A 24,480-nucleotide genomic window follows, 5' to 3' on the forward strand; every position below is an offset into this window, starting at 1 on the left:
GATTTGGAGGATAGAGCAGTAATGTATTTATATAAGAAAATACTCGGGGCTGGAGAAATGGCTCAGCGGTTAAGAGCACTGACTGCTCTTCCAGAGGTCCTGAGTTCAATTCCCAGCAACCACATGGTAGCTCACAATCATCTGTAATGGGATCCAATGCCCTCTTCTGGTGTGTCTGAAGACAGCAACAGTGAACCCACATAACATGAAATAAATAAATCTTAAAAAAAAAAAAAAAGAGCCTCCTCAGATGGAAGCTCTATAGAAGAAGAAGAAGAAGAAGAAGAAAGAAGAAGAAGGAAGAAGAAGAAATAGGAGGAGGAGGGGGAAGAAGAGGAAGAAGAATAAAGTAATAATCTACTGGGGCTGGAGAGGTGGATTAGCAGTTAAAAGTACTTGTTGCTGTTGTAGAAGACCTAGGCTTAGATCCCAGCACCTACATAGTGGCTCACAACTACGTGTAACTCCAGTCTCAGAGGGATCCAACACTCACATTTCTTTTTTCTTTTTTTTTTTTTTTTTGGTTTTTTCGAGACAGGGTTTCTCTGTATAGCCCTGGCTGTCCTGGAACTCACTTTGTAGACCAGGCTGGCCTCAACACTCACATTTCTTTTCTGACCTCTGTGGGTAATGTACACACATGGGACATCTATATACCCATTCACATAAATATATCTAATAATAAAAAATACTTAACAGGAAGCCTAATTACATATTAGGGAGTTTTTATTTTGTTGAGACAGAGTTTGTATACACCAAACTGGCCTAGAACTACTGCCTCTGTGTGTCAAGTGCTGGAATGAAACCACACTCAGCATGTTTTTTATTAAAATATTAATGTATTTTTGTATTAAAGAGTTAAAGCAGAAACTAACATTTATTATATAGTGGACTTTCTAATTACCACAAATTAATTTTAGAAAGTGTTATGAAATTATATATATATATATATATATATATATATATATATATGAAGTGTTCAAGTAGGGGTGCCTGGCAGGCCCATTCCAAGATACCCCCTGAGAAATTACACCATGTGATAGACCTGGTATAAGGGGGGCTTATTTGGGGGGAGGGAGGCTAGTAAGGACCTGGAGAAGGGGTAGAGGTATACAGGAGCATAGCCATGAGGGCAGAGAAGGGAGAGGAGGACAGAAAGAGAAAGAGACTGGCCTGGGAACAGAGAGAGAGGGGGGGGGGAACACTGGGGTAGCAAGCAGCTCTTTTTTATGTCACTCAGTGTGCCACCTGCACCAGGCTGCAGATCATCATGCAAGTCCCTGGGAGGAGTCTAGCAGAATCACCTGTAAGTCAACAGAGATGTTTTTTAAAAAATTAAACATTTTAAGCTTATTTGAGGGGCTTTCGAGTATATAAAAAAGAGACTGGAATAAATGAACTTGCACATATGCACATCAACAGTATTAACCATAATTTCTTAAAGGGCTATATTGTTTGGTCTGTGTCCTTGTCTGTTCTTTGCTATCATTCCGACCCATTTTAGACAGCACTACCATTCAGCACATCTGTCCAAAGTGCATTAAAACCTAACCACTGCAGGCCTGCAGAAGCGCACCTTTAACCCCAGATCTCAGGAAGCACAGGCAGGTAGATGGCTGATTTCAAGGCCAGTCTGGTTTGCATACATAAAGAGTTCCAGGACAGCCAAGGCTAGAAACAGGCCCTATCTCAAAAAACTAATCATTGTCACGAAGTTCTATAATGCCTTAATATTAACTAATACTAATAGGCAATTTGTGCTCCAACTTCCTCATGGTTATTCAAATAAGGATCCAAACAATGTTTCCAACCGACTTTGGAAATACATTAATCCTTCATTACCTTTCTTTGTATCTGGTATTTCTTATAAATTGCTAAATATAGTGAGTTTTAAGCTATCTTAACCAACTTAATGATTATTTAGGAATGACTACACTGACTAGACATATCTAGTAGGTGGATATGTACTATAAAATACCACCACAATATGTCTTTTTTCATCCTAACATTTTATAAGGCTGAATTTTATATTTTATTTTAGCCTTCTTAAATTTTCAATTTGTTTTTACAAGTCCATGTCTTGAGTGTGTGGAAATGTGGATGTGGCGGTCAGTTCTCCTGCTTGTTTCTGAGGCAGAGGCTCCTTTCTGCTTTGCTGTTCTGCACACTCTAGGCCAGCTGCCTTTCTAGCCTCCAGGCAGTTCTGTCCCCTTCCCGCCTCAGCATAGGATGCTGGGATTACAGGTGTGTATTGGGCTTGGACTCGCAGAATAAAGGAGGATGACCCTGAACTCCTGATCCTTCTGTGTCTACCTCCCAAGAGCTAAGGTTATTGGTGTGTACCACCACAGGGCTTAAGCAACACTGGAAACAAAATCTAGGGCTTTGTGCATGCAAGGCAAGAATTCTATTAATTGAGCTACTTCCCTGGTTAGTCTCTTACTAAGAAGTAGGAAAAACTTGGGACTGACACCATGACTCAGTGGGTTAAGATACTTGCCACCGCCGGGCGGTGGTGGCGCATGCCTTTAATCCCAGCACTTGGGAGGCAGAGGCAGGCGGATTTCTGAGTTCGAGGCCAGCCTGGTCTACACTACAAAGTGAGTTCCAGGACAGCCAGGGCTATACAGGGAAACCCTGTCTCGAAAAACCAATAAAAAAAAAAAAGATACTTGCCACCAAGCTTGTTGAACTGAGTTCAGTTCCCAGGACACACATGGTAGAAGGAGAGACCCACCTTCCATAAGTTTTCCTCTGACCACATATGTGCTATGCTATGGCACATATGTACACACACATACCCCCCCACACACACACACATACAGAACACACATACAGAACATTAAAGCAGTAGGAAAGCTTAATTTCCCAATCTGCTAGCATACAATGAGTGATCTCTATTTTTTGACAAAACTAACATCAGGTAGTTTTCAAACAGAAAGCTGACAGCTATAGTATTTATGATACCAATTACCTTGGGAAAGACAGTTTTGAGGCAAAATTAAGAAACAGGCAAGCTGGGCAGTGGTGGCGCACACCTTTAATCCCAACACTGGGGAGGCAGAGGCAGGCAGATTTCTATTGAGTGAGTTCTAGGACAGCCTGGGCTACAGGGAGAAACCATGTCTCGAAAAACAAAACAAAAACCCAAAGAGACAAAAAAAAAGGCAGGGACTATCGAGATGGCTTGGGACTGGAGAGATGGTTCAGCAGTTAAGAGCACTGACTGATCTTCCAGAGGTCCTGAGTTCAAATCCCAGCAACCACATGGTAGTACACAACCATCTGTAGTGGGATCTGATTCCCTCTTCTGGTGTGTCTGAAAACATCAACAGTGGATTCACATACATAAATAATTTATTTGGGGGGGATTGTTTTGTTTTTTGAGACAGGGTTTCTCTGTATAGCCCTGGCTGCTCAGATCTCACTCTGTAGACCAGGTTGGCCTCAAACTCAGAAATCTGCCTGCCTCTGCCTCCCAAGTGCTGAGATTAAAGGCGTGCCCTACCAATGCCTGGCTGTTAAATAAATCTAGAAAGAAAGAAAGAGAGAGAAAGAAAGAAAAGAAAGAAAGAGAAGAAGAGAAGGAGAAAAAAGAAAGGCAGCTTTAAAAGTGACGAAAGAAGGGCTGGAGAGATGGCACTGTGGTTAAGAGCGTATCTGTTCTTCCAGAAGACCCAGGTTCAATTCCCAGCACCCACATGGAGCTCACAACTTTCTAAGTCCAATCCCAGGGGATTTGGCACCCTGACACAGACATACACATAGGCAAAACACCAATGCACTTTAAAACAGACCTTTAAAAACAAAAAGTGGTGAAAGAGAAGAGATCATGACTTAAGTGTGAGAGGAAGTTTTCAGATTGAGGCTACTGAAACTGGTGAGATGCACATAGTTGGCAGAGCGGCTGCACACTATCTGGTCTACAATCTTTGTTTTGCACATAGTTAAACCATGAGCCTTTGGCTACTGGAACTAGCACCTTCTGGAAAAGACAGGAACATTCAGTTTCTAACTGCTAGCACTGCTCAGGCTTTTTTATTTTTTTCTTTTTCTTTTTTGTGATTTTGGTTTTTTAAGCCACGGGTTCCCCGTGTAACCCTGGATGGCCTGGAACTCACTCTAGACCAGGCTGGCCTCACACTTGGAGATCCAACTGCCTCTGCCTCCTGAGTTCTTAAATTTCTTAAATTAAAGATGTGTACCACCATGCCATGCTTGATCATTCTTTTTATTTCTTTTATTTTGTATGTCTGTGCACAGTGTGTGTGTGTGTGTGTGTGTGTGTGTGTGAGAGAGAGAGAGAGAGAGAGAGAGAGGCCTACTGAGGTCAGAAGAGGGGCTCAGATTCCCTGGAACTGGAGTTCTAGGCAGTTGTGAGCTGTCATGTGGAAGCTGGGCAGCAAGCCCAGGTCCTCTTTAGGAGAGCAGCCAGTACTCATAACTGCTGAGCCATGGCCCCAGCACTTGCTCATGCTTCAGGAAGGAGCATTCTAACAGAATGGTTAGACCACGGAAAACATTCTAATAAAATCACAGTTAAAAGCCAACTGTGATGTCCTGTGTCTAATTCCAATACTTCAGAGGCTGACATGGGAAGATGGTGAGTTGCAGGCCAGCCTGAGCTACACAGCAAGATAGTGTCTGGGGTTGGAGCAGGGAGCTTACTTTAAACTTACTAAGAGTTTTAGAAACTATATAACATTTGTGTGTGTAATGCAGTGGGCACGGCAAGGTCAGCACAACTGTCGGTCTTCGTGTGTTTCTTCCGCCTTGTGGAGTCTGGGGACCAAGCTCAGGCCGCCAGGCTTTGAGCAGTCTCTTACCCACTGAGCCAGCTGATCAGCCCAAGAATAGGAGGTTTTATGGCAGAGCTGTCATTTTCTGAAGACATTATAAACTTCAAACCATAGGACCAGCGCTACTCTGAAAACCTTGGAGAACCATGCTGGGTCACTGTCCTCGCTGTTAGCTCCGTGCTCTCACCCATTCATCCCCAGGAGACTAAGGCAAGGTGATCTCTGAGTTCAAGGTCAGCCTGGGACAAATCAAGGCCCAGATCTAGGCATGGCGGTACATACCCTTAATCTGGGCCACACCATCTGCTGAAGGCCTACATAAGAACATGAAGAAGGAAAATTCGCTCTTCTTCACCTGCTTTCGTTTACTTGCCAGCACATCTGTGGGGATCTACTTCTACAGAAGACCAGCTGAAACAACTAGCCTGATGGGACTGAGTAACTACTAGATCCTTGGACTTCCCATTCACAGCTGACCGTTGTTGGGGAGATGCACTACAGACTGTAAGTCATTATAACGAATTCCCTCACTATATAGAGACTTTCCATACGTTCTGTGACTCTGGAGAACCCTGCCTGATACACTGACTAGATCTAAAACACAAGGGAGCAACACTAAGAAACCAGAAACAAGGAACAGTTAGAGGGATCCTGTGTGTCGAGGGGTGACAACAATCTACCTCCGGGACAGCTGTTACCGTTCTCTCTCCACACTGCAGCCTGGCGCTGAGCTCCCACTTATCTCAAGGTTAGTTTGAGTTTCCAGTCCTTACAGTCAAAGATCGAACCCCTGCATATGTGGACATTTATATTTAAAGGGAACCTTTTAAGTATCAAAAGATTATAGATGAATCATCCTAGCTGGGCAGTGGTGTCGAGTGCTTTTGATCCCAGCACTCAGGAGGCAGTCAAGATCTCTGTGAGTTCGAGGCCAGCCTGGGCTACAGAACCAGTTCCAGGACAGCCAAGACTACATAGAGAAACCCTGTCTCTAAAACAAAAAAAAAAAAACCAAAAAACCAGATGAATTGTCCCAAATAAAATTGAATGGTCTTGGTGTTGTCTCTAGCCTCTTCAAGGAAGACTTAGTATTTTGGTTTTGTTTTGTTTTCGAGACAGGGTTTCTCTGTGTAGCCCTGGCTGTCCTGGAACTCACTTTGTAGACCAGACAGGCCTCGAACTCAGAAATCTGCCTGCCTCTGCCTCCCGAGTGCTGGGATCAAAGGCATGCGTCACCACGCCCAGCTTTTCTTTTCTTTCCTTTTCTTTTTTTTCTTTCTTTCTTTCTTTTTTTTTTTTTTTTTTTTTTTTTTTTTTTTTTTTTTTGACTTAGTTTTAAAACCCCAAGGAAGGTAGATTTCTCTAAGGGTATGTCTGTGTTCCATTCTGGCTTTCATGTTTGGATCACCTGGGAAGTTTATTCTTGCCTGGAATTACTGATATAGATTTTAGATGATACAGTTTTAGAATTTCTGCTTCATCTGAGCATGGTGACATATGCCTTTAATCCCAGAATTTGGGAGACAGAGGCAATTGGAGCTCTGTGATTTTAGAGCTAGCCTGACCTACATAGGGAGTCCCAGGCCAGCCAAGAGCTAGCGACACAGTGAGAGGTCTTCTCAAAAAGCAAAAACAATCAAATCCCCACAAAAACAAAAACACAAAACCAAACTAGGCACAGTAGTCTGAATTCAGATAGAATCGATCAAATGTTCAATTAGTTGAATATCTTTATTTAGTTGTATTCTCCTAAAGTGAGCCATCTGGGAATTGTTTTATTTTTAATCTGCTGGACTGTATATGAGCACACCAGCCACTGCTCATGTTGAGATCTGAGTGTAACTGTATGTAGTCAGTTCTCTCCTTCTACCTTAACTGGTGTGTTCTAGAAATCAACTCAGGTTGCCTGGTTTGCATGTCAAAAGTTTGCTGAGCCATCTAGGCATCCCAGGGTGGTATGTTCATATATTTATATTTAGTGTGTGAGGCTCAAGCTTAAATCTTTAGTAATAATTACATGTGCTTTTATGATGTTTGAAACCATCATTCCCTCCATTTGCTCTAGTTATTTAAATAAACCCTCATTTTATAGGTTACTCCTGAGCGAAGATGGCAGACGAGAAGCTGCCGCCCGGCTGGAAGAAGTATATGAGTCGCAGCTCAGGCCGGGTATACTACTTCAATCACATCACCAACGCCAGCCAGTGGGAGCGGCCCAGCGAAGGCAGCAGCAAGAACGGCCAGGGTGAGCCTGCCAGGGTGCGCTGCTCACACCTGCTGGTGAAGCACAGCCAATCTCGGAGGCCCTCATCCTGGCGCCAGGAAAAGATCACCAGGAGCAAGGAGGAGGCCCTGGAGCTCATCAATGGCTACATCCGGAAGATTAAGTCAGGAGAGGAGGACTTTCAGTCTCTGGCCTCACAGTTCAGTGACTGCAGCTCTGCCAAAGCCAGGGGAGACCTGGGTGCCTTCAGCAGAGGACAGATGCAGAAACCGTTTGAGGATGCATCATTTGCTCTACAGACTGGGGAGATGAGTGGGCCCGTGTTCACGGAGTCTGGCATCCATATCATCCTGCGCACAGAATGAGGGCAGGCACCTGGCCAGCCTGCTCCGGCTGCCACACAAGCCCATGGACGCCGTTCCTGCTGCTGTCACACAGTATTTATTGTTCCTAAAGTGACTGGGAGGGGGACTGAGCATCCCGTTCCTTGTTTGCCCCCATTTGGGGGCTGTCCTAGCCAGGCTCCTGGGGGAATTGACTTCAGAAGGGCAATGGGGTTGGGGAGACCCCCAGGCTCAGGGGATCAGAGGTGACCAGATCCTCCAGGTCTCGAAGGCAGGCAGGAGGGCCTTTTTTCTTGTTAGTTATATGCTCCATTCCTCTGTTCAGTTGCAAAAAGACACACAGCAACTCAGCCTCAAGGTGCAATGCAGCCCACTATACACCTTCCATTAAAACTGGGACCCTTAAAAAAATGTATAAATATGTTAATAAAGCATTAAAAAAACAGCTAAATCATGTAGTGACATTTTTGAGAAATTCGGAATTTTAGTTTCTTTTAAAAACACAAATACAGGGCTGGAGAGATGGCTCAGCAGTTAAGAGCACTGACTGCTCTTCCAAAGGACATGAGTTCAAATCCCAGCAACCACATGGTGGCTCACAACCATCTGTAATGAGATCTGATGCCCTCTTTGGGTGTGTCTGAAGACAGCTACAGTGTACTTATATAAAATAAGTAAATAAATCTTTAAAAACAAACAAGCCGGGCAGTGGTGGCTCATGCCTTTAATCCCAGCACTTGGGAGGCAGAGACAGGCAGATTTCTGAGTTCGAGGCCAGCCTGGTTTACAGAGTGAGTTCCAGGACAGCCAGGGCTACACAGAGAAACCCTGTCTCCAAAAACCAAAAAAGCCCAACAAAACCACAAATTTTAAAATGTGCTTTCATTTTAATCCCAGGTATAGGGATGGGGGAACTGCTTAGGACCGTCTGCAACAGCAGACAATGATTTGCCTCGAGCTCCAGCTCCGTTTTGCGAGCTGCAGATAGTTTCTATGATTGTGTGAGTTGGGAATTCTTGAAACTTATCAGTGATATATTAACAGTAGGTGGGGCCCAGAGATCACATATGCGGTTTGTTAGTAGTAGTGCTCAAAGAAAAAAAACAAAAGAAATTAAAGGATCACTTAGCGGGGCGTGGTGGCTCAAGCCTTTAATCCCAGCACTTGGGAGTCAGAGGCAGGTGGATTTCTGAGTTCGAGGTTAGCCTGGTCTACAGAGTGAGTTCCAGGACAGCCAGGACTATACAGAGAAATCCTGTCTCGAAACCAAATCAATCAATCAATCAATCAATCAATCAATCAATCAAGGATCCCTCTCCCACCCCACCCCCCTCCGTCCTCTTTCCCTCCCCTCTATGCTTATTTCTCTCAGGTCTAGTGTTAGAGGGGGAAGGGGTGGGGGAGGAGAATCTACAAAGTAGCAAAGATTCCTATCTTTTATTTAAGATAGAGACAGATAACAAAGTATTTTTGTTAGTGAAGTTAGCTATTTTAGCACCCCAGGCTTGGAGTGGGGTGATGTTTTTGTTGGCTTATTTATTTATTTATTTATTTTTTTCTTGTGCTCTCGCCTCTTTTCATATCAAGCTGAAGCCTCGGTCACCCAAACACTTCGAAGGGACCGCTCAAGCCAGGGCTCAGAATCCAAAAGGAGCCTGTGAGTGTGTGGGTGTCCAAAATGAAGGCAAGGGAGTGAGGTTGGCCTGGTTGATGGAAAATTCAGTTTTCAAAGTCCTGGCAGGGAAGGTAGCTTCTAAGGCGCCCTGCGCTTTACTACACTTTTAACTGCGCGCCATCGCCTCCGCTTTTGCCCAACCTCAACATGGCGCCTCCCTGTGCGACCGGAGCGACTTCGAGCCGGGGGCCACCGCACTCCCTCGGCCGCCCCCCGGGCCCGCATCAGCCTTTCCACGTAAAAACGCAGTGAAGCTCAGCTCCGAGCGCCGGATTCCCGAGCCCCTTGGTGACAGCGGGAGAGCCCGCCGCCGGTCCGTACAGGAGCATGGCGCCGCCCACGCTGGGCAGGCGCATCCCGCCTCCCCCGCCCCGCACTGAGCGCGGCCGGCGCTGCCCACCGACGCGGGGCACAGAGGACGGCGGGCAGCTCGGGAAGAGCCAGGCGCCCCGGCGGGGGTCGAGGCCCAGGCGCCCAGCCCGGCGCGCATCGCTCCCGCTCTTTCGCGTCCCGGACCCCGTGGTACTCGCAGCCGGAGTGACCCTGGGTGGTCGCCGACGCCGCGGCAGGTGAGCGGGGCAGAGGCCGGCGGACCGGCCGGGGAGGCACCGGGCGAAAGCGCCCCCGTTTCTGGACCTCTCCCAGCCGGTCGGGTCCCGAGGATGCCGGGTGGAGCGAGGAGGAGAACAGGGATGGGTGAGGCCCACCCTCCAGGCCGGACTCCCCGGCGCGCCCCTGCCGCTCCCTCGCCGACCGAAGCAGCTGTTTACGACGAAATCTGAACGGGGTTCCCGGCGCCGGGAGTCAGAGATCTTTTCTTTTCGCTTGAAAGACCAAAGACCCTTTCTGGAGGATTCTTTTGTGTTCAGCTTGGGCCGGCGTGCAGCTCCGACAGATGCAGGTCCCCGTGCCAGGATCCTCCCCCTGGGTTTCCTGGTTAGGTACCATAGGGTTTTATGATTGCTGAGTGAATGAATGAGAGCAATTAAATAGCACCCCCCCTCCCAAATACATCCTACTACTCTTTAATTATAGCTGCCAGTGTGGAATTGTGGTGGTGTGGCAGTCTGTGGCCGCAGGGTACCCTTATGCAGGAAACCAGGAGGCACTTAACTGTAGAAAACTGAAGTCACAGTAAAGACACAGAATCGGACCTCAGTAGTGATGGGGGAATAGGACATTTTAAGAAAAATGGGTCACTTTTACTGAAGTTATTGTCACTTTTAAACCACAGGTTCAGTGCTACCCTAAACACCTTGAACAGCCCCTCCTAACAGTGACATCACACAGATGACACAGGGATTTATGTCTGTCAACAAATGGGTATCTGTTTGCCGGGCTTGGGGGCTTGGAGGGGTATACTAATAGAGCATTTATGGAAAATATGATGCCGGGCTTGGGTGCTTGGAGGGACTAATAGAGCATTTATGGAGAATATGATTGATCTTGGTTCTTGAGAAGTTCAAAATCTAGACAAAGCTTTTCATTTTGTTTTTAAAGTACAAATTAGCGCTTTCCCCACCAGACCCCCAATTCCTCTTTCCATCTTTGCTTACTGCCACTTTTCCATTTCAGGCACCCCTGGCTTCTGCTGGAGGAATGAAAATACACCCCCCTCCTTTCACCCCTACCCCGACATTATAACTTGGTGAAATTCTACTCCTTTCAAAGACAGGTCACATGTCATCTTTTCTGGGAAAGTTTTCTCAGCTTCCTCCTCTTCAGAATAGCAGCGTCATGCTAATATGAGTTTCATTGTGGCTCCTTGCAAGCATGTCTGTCTGTCTCTGATTAGATTGTTTTCAACTTTCTATCCCTATTGGAATAATCATATTTTGACTGGAATTAAAGGCAGTGATGGATGCCAGCTGTCTCACAATCAGCCTTGCAGGACTTTGGAGAAAAATGTAAACATTCATAAGGTTGAAGGAAGTGCCCTGGGAGGAGACAGGACCTGAACAGGGTCTTGGGGGGACGGGGACAGTCTTTTGTGACTAAAAGCATCTTGCCTTTCCTCTTCTCTGTATCCAGTGAATGACTTCCTCTGGACAGCTCCCTGGTGTTTGAAGAGGATAAAATTAGATGTTTTGTTTCTTATAGAATCTGTAGGTAATGAACATTGGATCTGTTGCGCTTCCAAACTCTAGTAGTACTTAAGACAATGGAGAAATGAGTTTTGGAAGGAAAAGTTGGGCAGGGAGTGGTGGCACATGGCTTTCTGGGATTGAAAGCCCCAGGAGCTGGGGCGGGCAGCTCTTTATGAGTTCGGGGGCTGTATGGTGAGTCCTAGGCTAGCTAGAAAGTACATAGGGCGGGGGGCTGGCAAGATGGCTCAGTGGGCAAGATGGCTCAGTGCTCTTCCCAAGGTCCTAAGTTCAAATTCCAGCAACCACATGGTGGCTCACAACCACCGGTAATGAGATCTGACACCCTCTTCTGAGGGACCCTGGATTGCCAAAACAGAGGCAGAGGCAGGTGCCTGTAGCCAGGGTTGTGAGATCTTGTTTCAAAAGGAAAGAAAAGAAAAGAAAAAGACAGAAGCTACTTAAGCAGTAAGGGGGGTTATTTTTGGCCCACTGCCCAGCAGGAGCAGGAGGTAGCTGGGCAAGTCACATCCGTGGTCAAGAAATAGCAACAAAGTCTTCTAGTGCACAGTTCCTTTTTAAGGAACTGTTGTTAGGCCAGAACCCAGCTCAAGAAATGGTGCTGCCCAAGTGTGGGGAGAGTCTTCCCACCTCAGTGAACACCATCAAGAAAACTGCTCAGCAGCATCCCCGTGAGCTGAGCCAGCCTGATCTGGGCAGTTCTCCTGAGGGTCCTTTCCAAGGTGACAGTGACACTGACGGTCACAACAAGTCTGCAGATTTGAATTCCAGTAACTTTATTCTGTTTTTAAATTGAGGTCTCTTGTGATTTTAGATAATTATACCAAGTGATTCTTCTCTCCAGTGTGCAGAAGGGGGCCAAATCTCTTTAAAACATAGTACATTTCTTTAGATTCTTTGACTACCGTCCAAGTATGTAATGAGCTGAATTAGTGCTTATGACAATAGTTTGTGATCTTCAAAGTGTTATTATCAGCGTTGTAAATGCTGAAGCATCATTTTTCTTAACTGGAAACAGCGAAGGGTGGGGAGGGCTTAAAAACTTTAATGTAATTAAAAGATTTCTTTTGTGGGGAGTGGTGGTGCACGCCTTTAGTCCCAGCACTTGGGAGGCAGAGGCAGGTGGATTTCTGAGTTCGAGGTCAGCCTGGTCTACAAAGTGATTTCCAGGACAGCCAGAGCTATACAGAGAAACCCTGTCTCGAAAAACCAAAGGGGGGGGGGAGGAAGGGAGAGGAAAAAAAAAGATTTCTTTTATGGGGCTGAAGAGATGGCTCAGCTGTCAAGAGCAGTGACTAGTCTTGCGGAGCACCCAGGTTCAGTTCCCAACACCCCCACAAACACCTGGTAACCCGATAAGCCCAGTCCTAGGGTATCCGATGCCCTCTTCTGGCCTTTGAGGGTACTTACACAGTCTACATATGTGCAGGTAAACACACTCATACACATAAAGTAAATATCAGGCTGGGAAACTGGGTCAGCAATTAAGAGGACTGTCTTCTGTAGCATCTAGTTTCTACTACCCTGCGTTAAGTTCCAGGTAGACCGAATTAAAAGCCACCACCCTGGTTCCCTTGGATCCACGGATGAAAGACAGACACCCACAAGCTTGCTTTTAATATGCTTTTTAGCTCAATGGTTGGGCACTTCTAAGCCTCCGAAGGCTAACGTGCCGTTACCTTCACTTCCAGCTCAACACCTCTAAATCTGCCCGCAGCTTAGTTTCCTTCTGATCTCCCACCTGCTAACCCAGTCCCAGGTGGGGAAATGGCCATTCCTACCGACATCTCACATGGCTGGTGGCTTGCTCTCTTATCTTGTGTCTCCTAGCCTGCCTGCGGGAACCTGGAAGTCCCCCCCTGTTCTGCCCAGCTGGTGGCCACTAGTATCTTTATTGATGAACCGAGAACCAATTGAGGAATGGGACCTTTAATATTCACATGCAGATTCCAGATCAAAGCATCAGAACTGCCCCTATAGCTCACTTTTTCTGTCCAATTTAAAAAACAAACAAGCAGGGCAGTGGTGGCGCACGCCTTTAATCCCAGCACTCGGGAGGCAGAGGCAGGCGGATTTCTGAGTTCGAGGCCAGCCTGGTCTACAAAGTGAGTTCAAGGACAGCCAGGGCTACACAGAAAAACCCTGTCTCGAAAAACCAAAAAACCAACCAAACAACAACAACAAAACCCCTCTTCTCTCAGACATAAATTGAACAGAGGATGAAGGTTTGATTCTCAGCACACACATGTTGTCTCACTATCATCTGTTAAGTGTAGTTTTAGAGGACCTGGTGCTCTCTTCTGACCAACTCGGGCATCAGGCACACACAAGTCGTGCCATCTCTACTCTGCCAGCCTAACCCACTTTCTTAGACTTCTATCCTGTTCCCAGAAATCCAAGAGGCAATCAACACTGAAGGTCATAGGGTCAAGCAGTTCTACCAGCTAAGACTTCTTAAAGAGCCAGTTGGCTAGCAGGTGGGGATCCTTTAAAGGGCCAGGCGCACAAGATAAATCATGATACAGTAAAATAAGTCTCTAGAAAAATGTCTTTGTTAACTGGTCCAGACTAGAGTGTTAGATAATATTCATATTCTTTTGGGGGGGGGAGTGGATACGGGGGTTTCGAGACAGGGTTTCTCTGTGTAGCCCTGGCTGTCCTGGAACTCACTCTGTAGACCAGGCTGCCTTGAATTTAGAAATCTGCCTGCCTCTGCTTCCCAAGGGCTGGGACTATAGGCGTGCGCCACCACAGCCCGGCTATTTATTTATTTATTGTATCATGTTCTTAGCAACTACTTGAAAAGGTTTTCTTCAGGTTGGAGAGATGGCTCAGTGGTTAAGAGCACTGACTGCTCTTCCAGAGATCCTGAGTTCAATTCCCAGCAACCACATGGTAGCTCGCAACCATCTGTAATGGGATCTCATGCCCTTTTCTGGTGTCTGAAGACGGCTACAGTGTACTCATATAAATTAAATAAGTCTTAAAAAAAAAAAAAGAATGCCTACACGTTTTTCTTAAGCATGTTATAGAGTCTAGACAGTACTGTTTCTCAGCCGCAGTTATTGATTATTTTTGGTTGTTCTGGAGCTCACTATGTAGACCAGACTCACCTCAGCCTCAGAGATTTACCTGCCTCTCCATTATTATTATTATTATTATTATTATTATTATTATTATTATTATTTTAAATCTAGGGGAAGGGTGTATGTGTGTGTGCTCACCTGTGCATGGGCATGGAAGCCAGAGATCAGCTTTGAGTATCTTTAGGCACGATGTGGTGCCTGGATTTTCAGCAGTACTAGGAGCTGAACTCATGCTTTTATAGCAAGGACTTTGTCTACTGAGCCATCTCCCCAGTCATTTCTATCCACAGGATTGGAACAGGAATCCATCCATCTCAGCACAGCATTGGAAGGTGGTTAGAAGCATGGTTTCCACAATGTTGGTTTTGTTGTTTGTTTTGAATTAGTGACCCCAGCCTTGAAGCTGTTCTTCCACCTGTCAAGTGCTGAGATTACAAGAGCCAGTGACCTTTCCTATGAGCTCTAGGCCACAAAAGTAAAGATGGGTGTGGTGGAGCACGTCTGTAGGCCTGGCATTTATGAATTGGAGGCAGGACGGTTGTGAGTTCAAGGCCAGCCTGGGCTACAGAGAGAGCTCAAGGACACTAGGGGCTATGTAGTGGAATACTGTCTTGAAAGATTTAGGATTGAATCACTAATCCCTTTGCTTAAAGCAGAAGTAGGTGATTTAAGTCTTCTTTCAGTTTAAGCACCCCACCCCCAACTTGTGACATGTATTCAGGAGTGGGGTACATTATTCCAGCTATGCCCATGACTTGCAGGCGTCATTGGCTAAGTATGTTTAGTCACTGAGGAAGAGTATATAAACGAATAAAACCTTAGCAAGACTGTTGAGAAAACAACTAAAACGACAGCTAACCATTGGCTTAGTCAGTGACACTGGATGAACACGTTTGGCTCATTGTCTTTCTTTCCTAGGAAAGGAAACAGACTTAACTGAGGATGTCTGAAAACCTTGACAAGTCCCATGTAGACGAAGCAGGAGAGGCAGAGGCGGCTGCCTCCGAGCAAGGCCTGGAAGGTGCTCTGGAGTGCTCTGATGAAACCTTACAGAAAAAAGTGAAGTCGGACTCACCTAGTTCCCAAAGAGTGGGAAGACCTCACTGTAAGCAAATCTGACTTTGATTAAAAGCACTACCGTCGGTTTTTCAAGTGGCTTCCTTGGGCGCGTGGCTCTGAACTAAGTCCTCAGAGGAGGACCAGGTCACCAGTGCTTAGAATTGACATAGCAGTAGTTCCCCAACTGGCAGCCTAGCTGCTGGTGGGTTTACAGTTGTTTGAGAAGTTAAAACTTTAGAACAGTGAGGCTCTCCAGCTTCTCTGAAGTAATCTGAGAAACAGAAGACTAGAGGGAAACTGGCTTTAACAGTGAAAAGTCTGAGACCCCTGAGAGCCAGGCCTTATGCAGGTTAAATGAAAAATGGGTGAGTTTACCATACCTTAAATTCATCTCCCCAGGGCTTGGTTTCCACAGACTGAAGAGATTCAGTTTGCTGAGTGAGAGTGGAAATTATTTGAGGCTCCCGCAGGGAGTCGGCCTCCAGGTGAAAGGTGGCTAGCTCTGCCATAAATTGCCTGGCTTATGTATTTTATTAAGAATACGTAAACTTTTTGAAGTGAATCCAAAACTGCAGGTCTCTAGAAGGGAGTGTCACAGTCTAAGAATGTCGGTGTTGATGCTATCAAACTGCAAATGAAGAGTCCTTCTGCGGATTGGGAAGAAGGACAAATATTTTGAGGTTTTGAGGTGTGTTTCTGAAACAGTCAAAGCCATTCCTAAACAGTGTATCAGCCACCACAACGTACTTATACCACATATATACAAATGGGCCTAAAGCACAAATTGTTCCTAGGGAAGATCGTGGTAATGTTACCTGGTGTGCATCTGTGACTTACTGTCTCCAGCGTGTGTAGTTAGGGAGATGGGTCCCCATCCCGTTAAGTGAGGCATTCTACCTCCTAGAGTTGTTGTGACTATGAAGGAATTCATGTGAAGCATTGAGAATGGAGCTTAGCAGCAGCTCAGTGTTCAATAACCTTCAGTGTATTATGTCATCTGCTGCATTTTATAATGGTGGGACTTGCCGGAGGCCTGCTCCGGCTAGGGGACGAGCCGAGGTGGAGCGGAGTCAGACGAAGGCTGGAGACTGAGGACCCTGGCCTTGCAGTCTTACTATTTGTGCTTTCATAAGTGCTGGTTTCCTTTCTCTTGCTATTTGTGCTTTCATGAACGCTGGTTTCTTTTCTTTCTTGCCTAAGGACCTCTCACTGTCCAGGCCAAAAAGGATTGGAACTCATTAACTCTTTGTGAACCAGAGAGAAAAGAAAGGAAGAAAATTGGGGGCTGGAGAGATGACTCAGCTATTAAGAGCACTTGACTGCTCTTCCAAAGGTCTTGAGTTCAATTCCCAGCAACCACACGGTGGTTCACAATCATCTGCAATGGGATCCGATGCCCTTTTCTGGTGTGTCTGAAGACAGTGTACTCATATGCATAAAATAAATAAATCTTTTTTAAAATAAAAGAAAGGAAGAAAATTAAAATCCTTTACACGGGCAATATGCACACACACACACACACACACACACACACACACACACACTCACTCACAGCTGAGTTAGTCCTGACCACCTGTCTTTATCAACTTCACAAGTATTAATGCATACTTAAAATATACATACCTATGCTTACTTATGCCTGTCGATATTTGGTGGATGGAGCAAAAGCTCCCATGAGCAAGTTCCAACAAGCAGGTGCCACCATCAAAAAACCTCACTCATTCTGGATGAAAAAGCAGCTCCAACCTTTATTGTTCAGAAAAAGAAAAGGCTTCTACCTTTTTATTGCTGAATGAAAGAGCCTCTCCCTTATTATCGTCGTTCTAAGTTCTTATACTTTCTTGAGAGACTTGATCACATGGTTTTCCAAGCATCTTTACATTCCATGAGTTCATAGCAAGTTTAAGACACTAATTCAAGTCATAAATTGATAAGGAGTTTCAGCAGAAATGTTTACATGTGTTTTCATTAAGACTAATACCTGCCTAAACTTTATCTGTTACTAACTTCATAAGTTCATGAAAAGTTTAAAACAGGGCTGGTAAGATGGCTCAGCTATTAAGAGCACTGACTGCTCTTCCGAAGGTCCTGAGTTCGAATCCCAGCAACCACATGGTGGCTCACAACCACCTGTAATGAGATCTGACGCCCTCTTCTGGTGTGTTTAAAGACAGTCACAGTGTACTTACATATAATAATAAACTTTTTTTAAAAGTTTAAAACAAGCTGGAGAGATGGCTCATCTGTTAAGAGCACCAACTGCTCTTCTGAAGGTCCTGAGTTCAAATCCCAGCAACCACATGGTGGCTCACAACCATCTATAATGATATCTGATGCCCTCTTCTGGGATGTCTAAAGACAGCTACAGTGTACTTACATGTAATAAATAAATCTTTAAAAAAATATTTTAAAAAATTTAAAACAATAATTCTTATAAGTTAGCATGGTTTTGTCTCATTAGTTTTGAAGTTTTGTATTGATAAATTAGTCGATATTTTATTTTCTGTCCTTGCACCTGCAATAAATTGTCCATTCCCAGTTTATGACCTTTACTTAGCAGATAGTGGTCTCACAGCTAACCTAGAAAGAATGTTTTCCCTGATTGTAAATTTATTCCAAGCCTTCTTTCTTATCCTAGTGCAGTTAACCCTAGACACATGAAGGTTTACAGAATTCTAATTGCAGCTTTCATACTATAGAGGGTTCAAAATTACTTGTATAAATTTAGGAATTCCATAGAATCATTATTAAGAATTATGAAATGATCAATTTGTCTACACAGCATTACTACGTATCTTTGTTAATCTGCAGAAAATCTGCCCAATAAGGTGGGCTAATGTCCAGGAATCATTAGACTATGTAATAATGATAGGAAAGGCATATCAGAAGCAGGGGTCAATCCTGAGATGAGATCTATAAAGACCTTGCAATTCTGAGTTTACCCATTGCAGCCATGCAAAACGATGGGCCATCTCCAGAAACTAATTTGCATGCCTTCAGCCTTTCCTAGATGGCTCCAGACAGAGACTGAGTGTTGTAGTGTGCATGCTATTGTTTGAGTCTGAAATGTCCTCCACAGGGATCCAGTTGTGGCACTCTGAGGAGGGAGGGTCCTTTGGATCTGCCTTTGAGGGAATTGGAGTCCCCAGCCACTTCTTCACTCTCCTTTTCTTTCTGGGCTGAACTGAGCAGCTTTTCCAGTCATGTGGATCCTGCCTTTATGTGCAGCTCACCACAGACCCAAAAGGATGGGCACAGTAGATCAGGGACTAGAATTTCCAAACCTGTAAGCCAGCTTCCCACTCCCAATGGTTTTGAGATCCAGGCCAGCCTCAAATTCTCTCTGTACCTAAACATAACCTTGAACTCCTGATCATCTTGTCTCTATTTTCAAAGTACTTGGTTACAGCCCTGTACCAGCTTGTATGTATATATGTATATATTTGAGTCAAGTTCTCACTCTGTAGACTTGGCTGCCCTTGAACTCACTTTATTGGTTTGCCTCAAACTCTTGTAGTCTAACTGCCTTAGCCTCTGGGTGCTGTGATGACAGGTATAAGCTACCACACCCAACAACTTTTTCTCTTGAGTTGATTTATCTCCAGTATTCCCGACAGCAGTAGAAAACTAACAGAGACTGCTAACACGGTTTTCATTTACTGTAGCTCCTAATGAGGATTTCTGGTTTATGTTTTCAGCTATTCTGGGAAGGATGGACTTGGGACTTGCTTTTTGCCATTCTGTAAATATTGGCTTGACTCTAATGTGAAGCTAGTATTAGGTTGTATTATTTGTAATTACATGTGGTCATATATTTTCCTCCAGTTTTCAAGGAGCCAGAAGCTGCTAAGAAGACCCAGGTTTCCCTTTCAGCTCCTATGCTGGGTGGTTGACAACTGCTTATAACGACAGCTCCAGGAAATCCAATGCTTTTTCTCCACTCTGGGCACCAGCACTCACATTCATATAGATACACAAAGTTCTTTTAAAAGTTATTTTTTAAATTGATGTTTGAGCCAAGCAGTGGTGGCACATGTTTTTAATCCCAGCACTCAGGAGCCAGAGGCAGGTGGATCTCTTGAGTTCAAGGTCAACATGGTCTACAGAGTGAGTTGTAGGATAGCCAGGGCCACACAGAGAAACCCTGCCTCAAAACAAACAGTTGATGTTGAGTTTCATTAAAAAGTAATTGAAATTTGGATTGGGATTAGGATAAAATCTCTAGCAATTTCTTAAAGGACTCTAAATGTGTTTCTGTCTTTTTTTTTTTTTTTTTTTTACGAGACAGGGTTTCTCTGTATAGCCCTGGCTGTCCTGGAGCTCACTTTGTAGACCAGGCTGGCCTCGAACTCAGAAATCCGCCTGCCTCTGCCTCCCGAGTGCTGGGATTAAAGGCGTGCGCCACCACGCCCGGCTGTTTCTGTCATTTTTACTACATAAACATATATAAAGCAATTTTCTCAGAATAAACAAGAACAAAATCACAATGTTGCTCAACTTTGAAAAACATTGAAGATACCATATGTACTTCAGTGTCAACTATTCAGCCAAGACTTAATTACTTCTATAAAATATTTTATAAGCATATCTATCTCATTAGTGTGCAAATTCTCCCCTCTACCCCGTGACTGTCTCTCTGTCTTTGTCTCTGTCTCTTTCTTTTCAAAACAGGGTTTCTCTGTATAACCTTAGCTGGCCTACAACTCACTCTATAGACCAGAATGGCCTTGAATCTACAGAAAATTGCCAGCCTCTATCTCCCAAGTTCCTAGATTAAAGTCAGGCACCATCACACCAGCTGAGTGGCATTCTTTTATATGTTTGTTTGTTTGTTTGTTTGTTTTTGAGATAGGGTTTCTCTGTGTACCCCTACCTGTCCTGGAACTCACTCTGTAGATCTGTCTGGCCTCTGATCTCAGAGCTCTGCCTGCCTCTGCCAGCAGAGTGCTGGGATTAAAGGCCTGGGCCGCCACCACCACCTGGCTGTCATCCTTTTGTAGATGCATGTAAGTATTTAATTGTTTTTAGAAATATTAAGCTGAGTAGTGGTAGTGCATGCCTTTAATCCCAGTACTTGGGAGATAGAGACAGGCAGATCTCTGTGAGTTCAAGGATAGCCTAGTCTACAAAGCAAGTTTCCTCCTCTTCCTCACCTTCCTCCTCATCTTCCTTCTCCTCTTCCTCCTCCTCTTCCTCATCTTCTTCCTCCTCCTTTTCCTCCTCCTCATCTTCCTCCTTTTCCTCCTCCTCCTCTTCCTCCTGCTGCTGCTATTCCTTTTTTGTTTTTTTCTGAGAGGATTTCTCTGTGTAGCATTGGCTGTCCTGTAACTAGCTCTGACCTTGAACTCACAGAGATGTGCTTGCCTCTGCCTCCGGAGTACTGGGATTAAACGTGTGTTTCATTAAGCTCACTTTTTATTTTCTCTTCAGCAATCTTAGTGGGGATCATGTTTTGTGTGTTGTAGAAATGTTTATTACTTTTAGGATTCTAGGTAAAAGGAAAGTAAGACAAAGCTAGATCTGTTGTGTGAAGTGTTGGGACAGAGCTCTCAGTGCAGCTGCCATCGCTGGCTGTAACCTAACGGACTTCTCATGCTGGTTTCTGTTACAGCCAGTCCCGCTCGGCTTGTCACTGTAGAGGAACTTCTAGAAACAGCAAAAGGAGTCACCAACATGGCTCTGGCCCATGAAATTGTAGTAAACGGAGACTTCCGGATTAACGCTGTTGAATTAGCCGAAGGCAGGTGCGTGCATGGACTTGAGTACTAGAGCATTTCCCAGGTCTGGGAATGGCTTTTCACTCAATGCCAGTGTGTTTAAGTACATTCTTCCTTTTTTACATCACTGCTAAAAATATTTCTAGGTCAGGAGTGACTGCTGTTATTTGAGTCTGAAAGTCACGCGTACTTCAGGATACAAGTAAAGGCTCTGGAGTCTGTGAAGATCTTTGATGCCATCTTTTCCCTATTAGGATGTAGTAGCCACTCTTATTTTTCCAATGTTGTCAGTGCACTGTTTCATTCACTTCCGTTAACTGTATCATCTAATTCCCAGCCTTTGCCGAGCCAGGGAAGCCAGGTGAGGTGGTAGCACGTGCCCGCAATCCTAACACTTGGGAAGTAGAGGCAGGAGGATCAGTCCAAGGTCCTCCTCAACTATGTAGTGAGCTAGAAGCCAGGCAGAGCTACAAGGAGCCCCTATGTCAAAAAACAGAAACAAGACAAGATAATAATAAAAGATGAAGGCTGGAGAGATGGCTCAGTAGTTAAGGGTACTTACTGCTCTTGCAAGAACTTGAGTACAATTCCAGGCACCTATGCTGGGCAGTGTACAGTCACCTGCAACTCCATTTCCACAGAGATCCATTGCCTCTGGCTCTGTAGGCACCGGTATTCACAAATGTGTATCATAGGAACTTGCTGAAGTCAGAGAAATGACAGTTACCAACTCTGAATTTTCCAGTCTTTCAGAAATTTAAAATTTGTGTATGAGTGTTTTTCCTGCATGCAGTTATCTGCATCATGTACATGTGTGGTGTCCACAGGGTCAGAAGACAGTGATGAACCTCCTGGACCTGGACTCAACTGAAGAGTTGTGAGCCAACATGTGGGTGCTGAGAAGTAAATCCGTATCTGCTGCTGCAAGAGCAGCCCATGCCTTCACTGCTGAGGCGTCTCTCCAGCACGCCAGTCTTTTCCTGATGGCATTGTTATGGCTTGTCACTGGATTCACATTGGCTACAAAGTGAGGTGAAAGCCACTCTCCTTAAGAGGCAAAGTAAAGAGTTGTGTCATTGGCTTGCACATCTAGTACACATCTCCTTGGTTCCTATGGTTTTACAGATTTGTTACTCTGTAGCCATAGAATTTATAATTTTGAAAAGTGATTTTAAACAGGCATATATAATATTTGTCTTTTTATTTTTCCTGTTGTCTTTAGCTTGGAGAAGAGAGTAAAAGAGATTGTACATAAAGCATTCTGGGATTGCTTGAGTGTCCAGTTAAGTGAAGAGCCCCCAACATATGACCATGCCATCAAACTTGTAGGAGAGATCAAAGAGGTAAGACTAAGAGTGAGTGGTGCTTAGGGACCATTTACTATGCCAGAAAACTAAAGGAATTAAGGGCCCCAAGGTTAATTTATTTGAAGGAATTTGGATTATTTGACTCAGTCACTGCTGCCCTTTAACGTCTTTTTTTTTCGACCAAGTCATGATAACCTGAAGGTTCTACTTTTGTACAACAAAGAAAATGTTCATCTTGCTTAGAGACTACAAAACTTGCATTATAAAATAGAGTATTTATAAAATTTTAGTAACTAACATTCAACTTATATTAGCCAAAAAGTAATTACGCCTTGGGATAGAAAAGGCTGGGGATGGAAGGACTTTCCTCAGTGGCTTTAACCTTCATACTGAAGAATTGTTACCTGGGAAAATTAGAATCCGTGGTTGGCTCACAGGCTTCCATAGCAACTTGGCTTATCATTGATTATTTGTAGGCAAACATGGCAATACATACCCTGATGCTAGCTAGCACTTGGGAAGCTGGATAGCGAGCTTGTAGGTAGATGGGACAACACATCAAGACCCTGCCCCAAAGAACACACACCAGCCAACCAACAAACTCCCAGGGTTTTCTCGCGTCCAGGTGGTTGCTAGAATATGAACAAAGCTTACATAGTTATTTTTAATGATTTGTGTGCACGTCTGTTTGCAGATGTGTTAAATAAGAAGCTGAAAATATGTGCATTATAATAGCAGTAGGTAATCCTTTCTTTTTGAATAGTAACAAACCCTTCATGTATAATAAAAATGATTCATGACTGAGAAATTTTGACTAAGCTTACTTTGCTCTCTTGTAGACTCTGTTATCTTTCTTGCTGCCTGGTCACACTAGACTAAGAAACCAGATAACGGAAGTCTTGGATCTGGAGCTGATAAAACAAGAAGCAGAGAATGGGGCCCTAGACATTTCCAAGCTGGCAGAGTTCATTATTGGCATGATGGGGATATTGTGTGCACCTGCTCGAGATGAGGAAGTTAAAAAACTAAAGGGCATTAAGGAAATAGTGCCTCTCTTCAGGTATGGAATGTGTCCATAGCAATACTTCTAGTTGAAAACGCTGCGGGGCATGGTGGCACATGCCTTTAATCCCAGCACTAGGGAGGCAGAGGCAGGTGGATTTCTGAGTTCAAGACCAGCCTGGTCTACAGAGTGAGTTCCAGGACAGAAAAAAAAAAAAAAGAAAACCAATTGCAGATTTACTTTTTGGTTTTTCAAGACAGTGTTTCTCTGTGTAGCCCTGGCTGTCCTGGAATTTACATTTACATTTCATGAAGCCTAGGAATTCAGTCATTTCAAAAGTGTTTCTAAAACAAACATCTAAAACACAGAAATGTTAGAATTTTGTCACTAACTGCCACTGTTTTTGTAGCACTAAGAGGCTAAGGTTGGATCTTGATTTCAAATCTATTTTGAGGGCACACAGTAAGATACTGTCTTAAAAAAAGAGAGAGAGAATGAATAAGGGCTACAAAGATGGTTTAGTGGTTAAGAGTGTAGGCTGCTTCTCCAGAGGACCCAGGTTCAATTCCCAGCAACCACATAGCAGTTCACAACTGTCTGTAACTCCAGTTTAGGGGATCTGACACCCTCACACAGACATACATATAGGCTAAATACCAATGCACATAAAATAGTCATTTAAGCATGGCTGAATTGAATGAATAAGTAAAATAAGGCAGAGAGAGGCAGCTTCTTAGTTCCAGCTGCTTGTGTCTGCGATGACTTACGTCGTCCAGTCTGTTGACTTTTATAAAGAGAAGTCGGGCGATCTGGGCTTTTGAAAGCACCCAGTGAGCATGTTTAGGGTTTCTCTAAATCAGCAGCCGCGCCCCGCCCCGCTCCCCCCCCCCCGCCACCCTCCCCCCCCCCCACACACACATGGGTAGGTTCGGATGCCTCTGTTTCCCACACACACACATGGGTAGGTTCGGATGCCTCTGTTTCCCTGTGGGTAATCCTAGAGAACTAGAAGGAGTGTTTGCAGTAGAGATGGCGTGCCTCTCAGGATCTGTGAGCTGGACAGAATCTCGGGGGGAAGCAGAATCCCGTGACCCCGTGTGAAGGCTATGGTTCTAAAGGGCCACGGACCTGAGAGCACATTTGATCCTAGCCCTGCTTTTG

At 44.7% G+C, this 24,480-nt stretch overlaps 1 protein-coding gene and 1 pseudogene across 8 annotated transcripts in view; both read left to right on the plus strand.

Annotated features, from left to right (window-relative positions):
* The first annotated feature begins 5,066 nt into the window (after positions 1–5,066).
* On the plus strand, positions 5,067–7,733 carry LOC110290343 (peptidyl-prolyl cis-trans isomerase NIMA-interacting 1 pseudogene; annotated as a pseudogene). Of its 2 annotated transcripts, none has more exons than XR_002377423.2 (2): positions 5,067–5,547; positions 6,892–7,733. The product of XR_002377423.2 is annotated as a peptidyl-prolyl cis-trans isomerase NIMA-interacting 1 pseudogene, transcript variant X1 (transcript). The 2 variants fall into 2 exon arrangements; XR_002377424.3 differs by having other exon boundaries at positions 5,067–5,303.
* A 1,422-nt stretch (positions 7,734–9,155) lies between these two features.
* Tcp11l1 (t-complex 11 like 1) overlaps positions 9,156–24,480 on the plus strand; it is a 55,964-nt gene continuing 40,639 nt past the window's right edge. For 3 of the 6 annotated variants that reach the window (XR_015046504.1, XR_015046505.1, XM_021154593.3), the window contains exons 1-5: positions 9,157–9,611; positions 15,152–15,338; positions 20,904–21,036; positions 22,232–22,352; positions 23,156–23,376. Coding sequence is in view for 4 of the 6 variants with exons in the window: in XM_021154593.3 (XP_021010252.1) it covers positions 15,176–15,338; positions 20,904–21,036; positions 22,232–22,352; positions 23,156–23,376 (638 nt within the window). In the remaining 2 variants the exon portion in view is untranslated. Of the gene's footprint in view, positions 9,612–15,151; positions 15,339–20,903; positions 21,037–21,836; positions 22,042–22,231; positions 22,353–23,155; positions 23,377–24,480 lie in introns of those variants that run through there. The other 3 variants (XM_085834612.1, XM_085834613.1, XM_029474482.2) reach the window with 3 other exon arrangements.

This window comes from Mus caroli, unplaced genomic scaffold (genome assembly GCF_978045245.1).
Source record: "Mus caroli unplaced genomic scaffold, Mus_caroli_1 scaffold_2, whole genome shotgun sequence".
Lineage (NCBI taxonomy): Eukaryota > Metazoa > Chordata > Mammalia > Rodentia > Muridae > Mus > Mus caroli.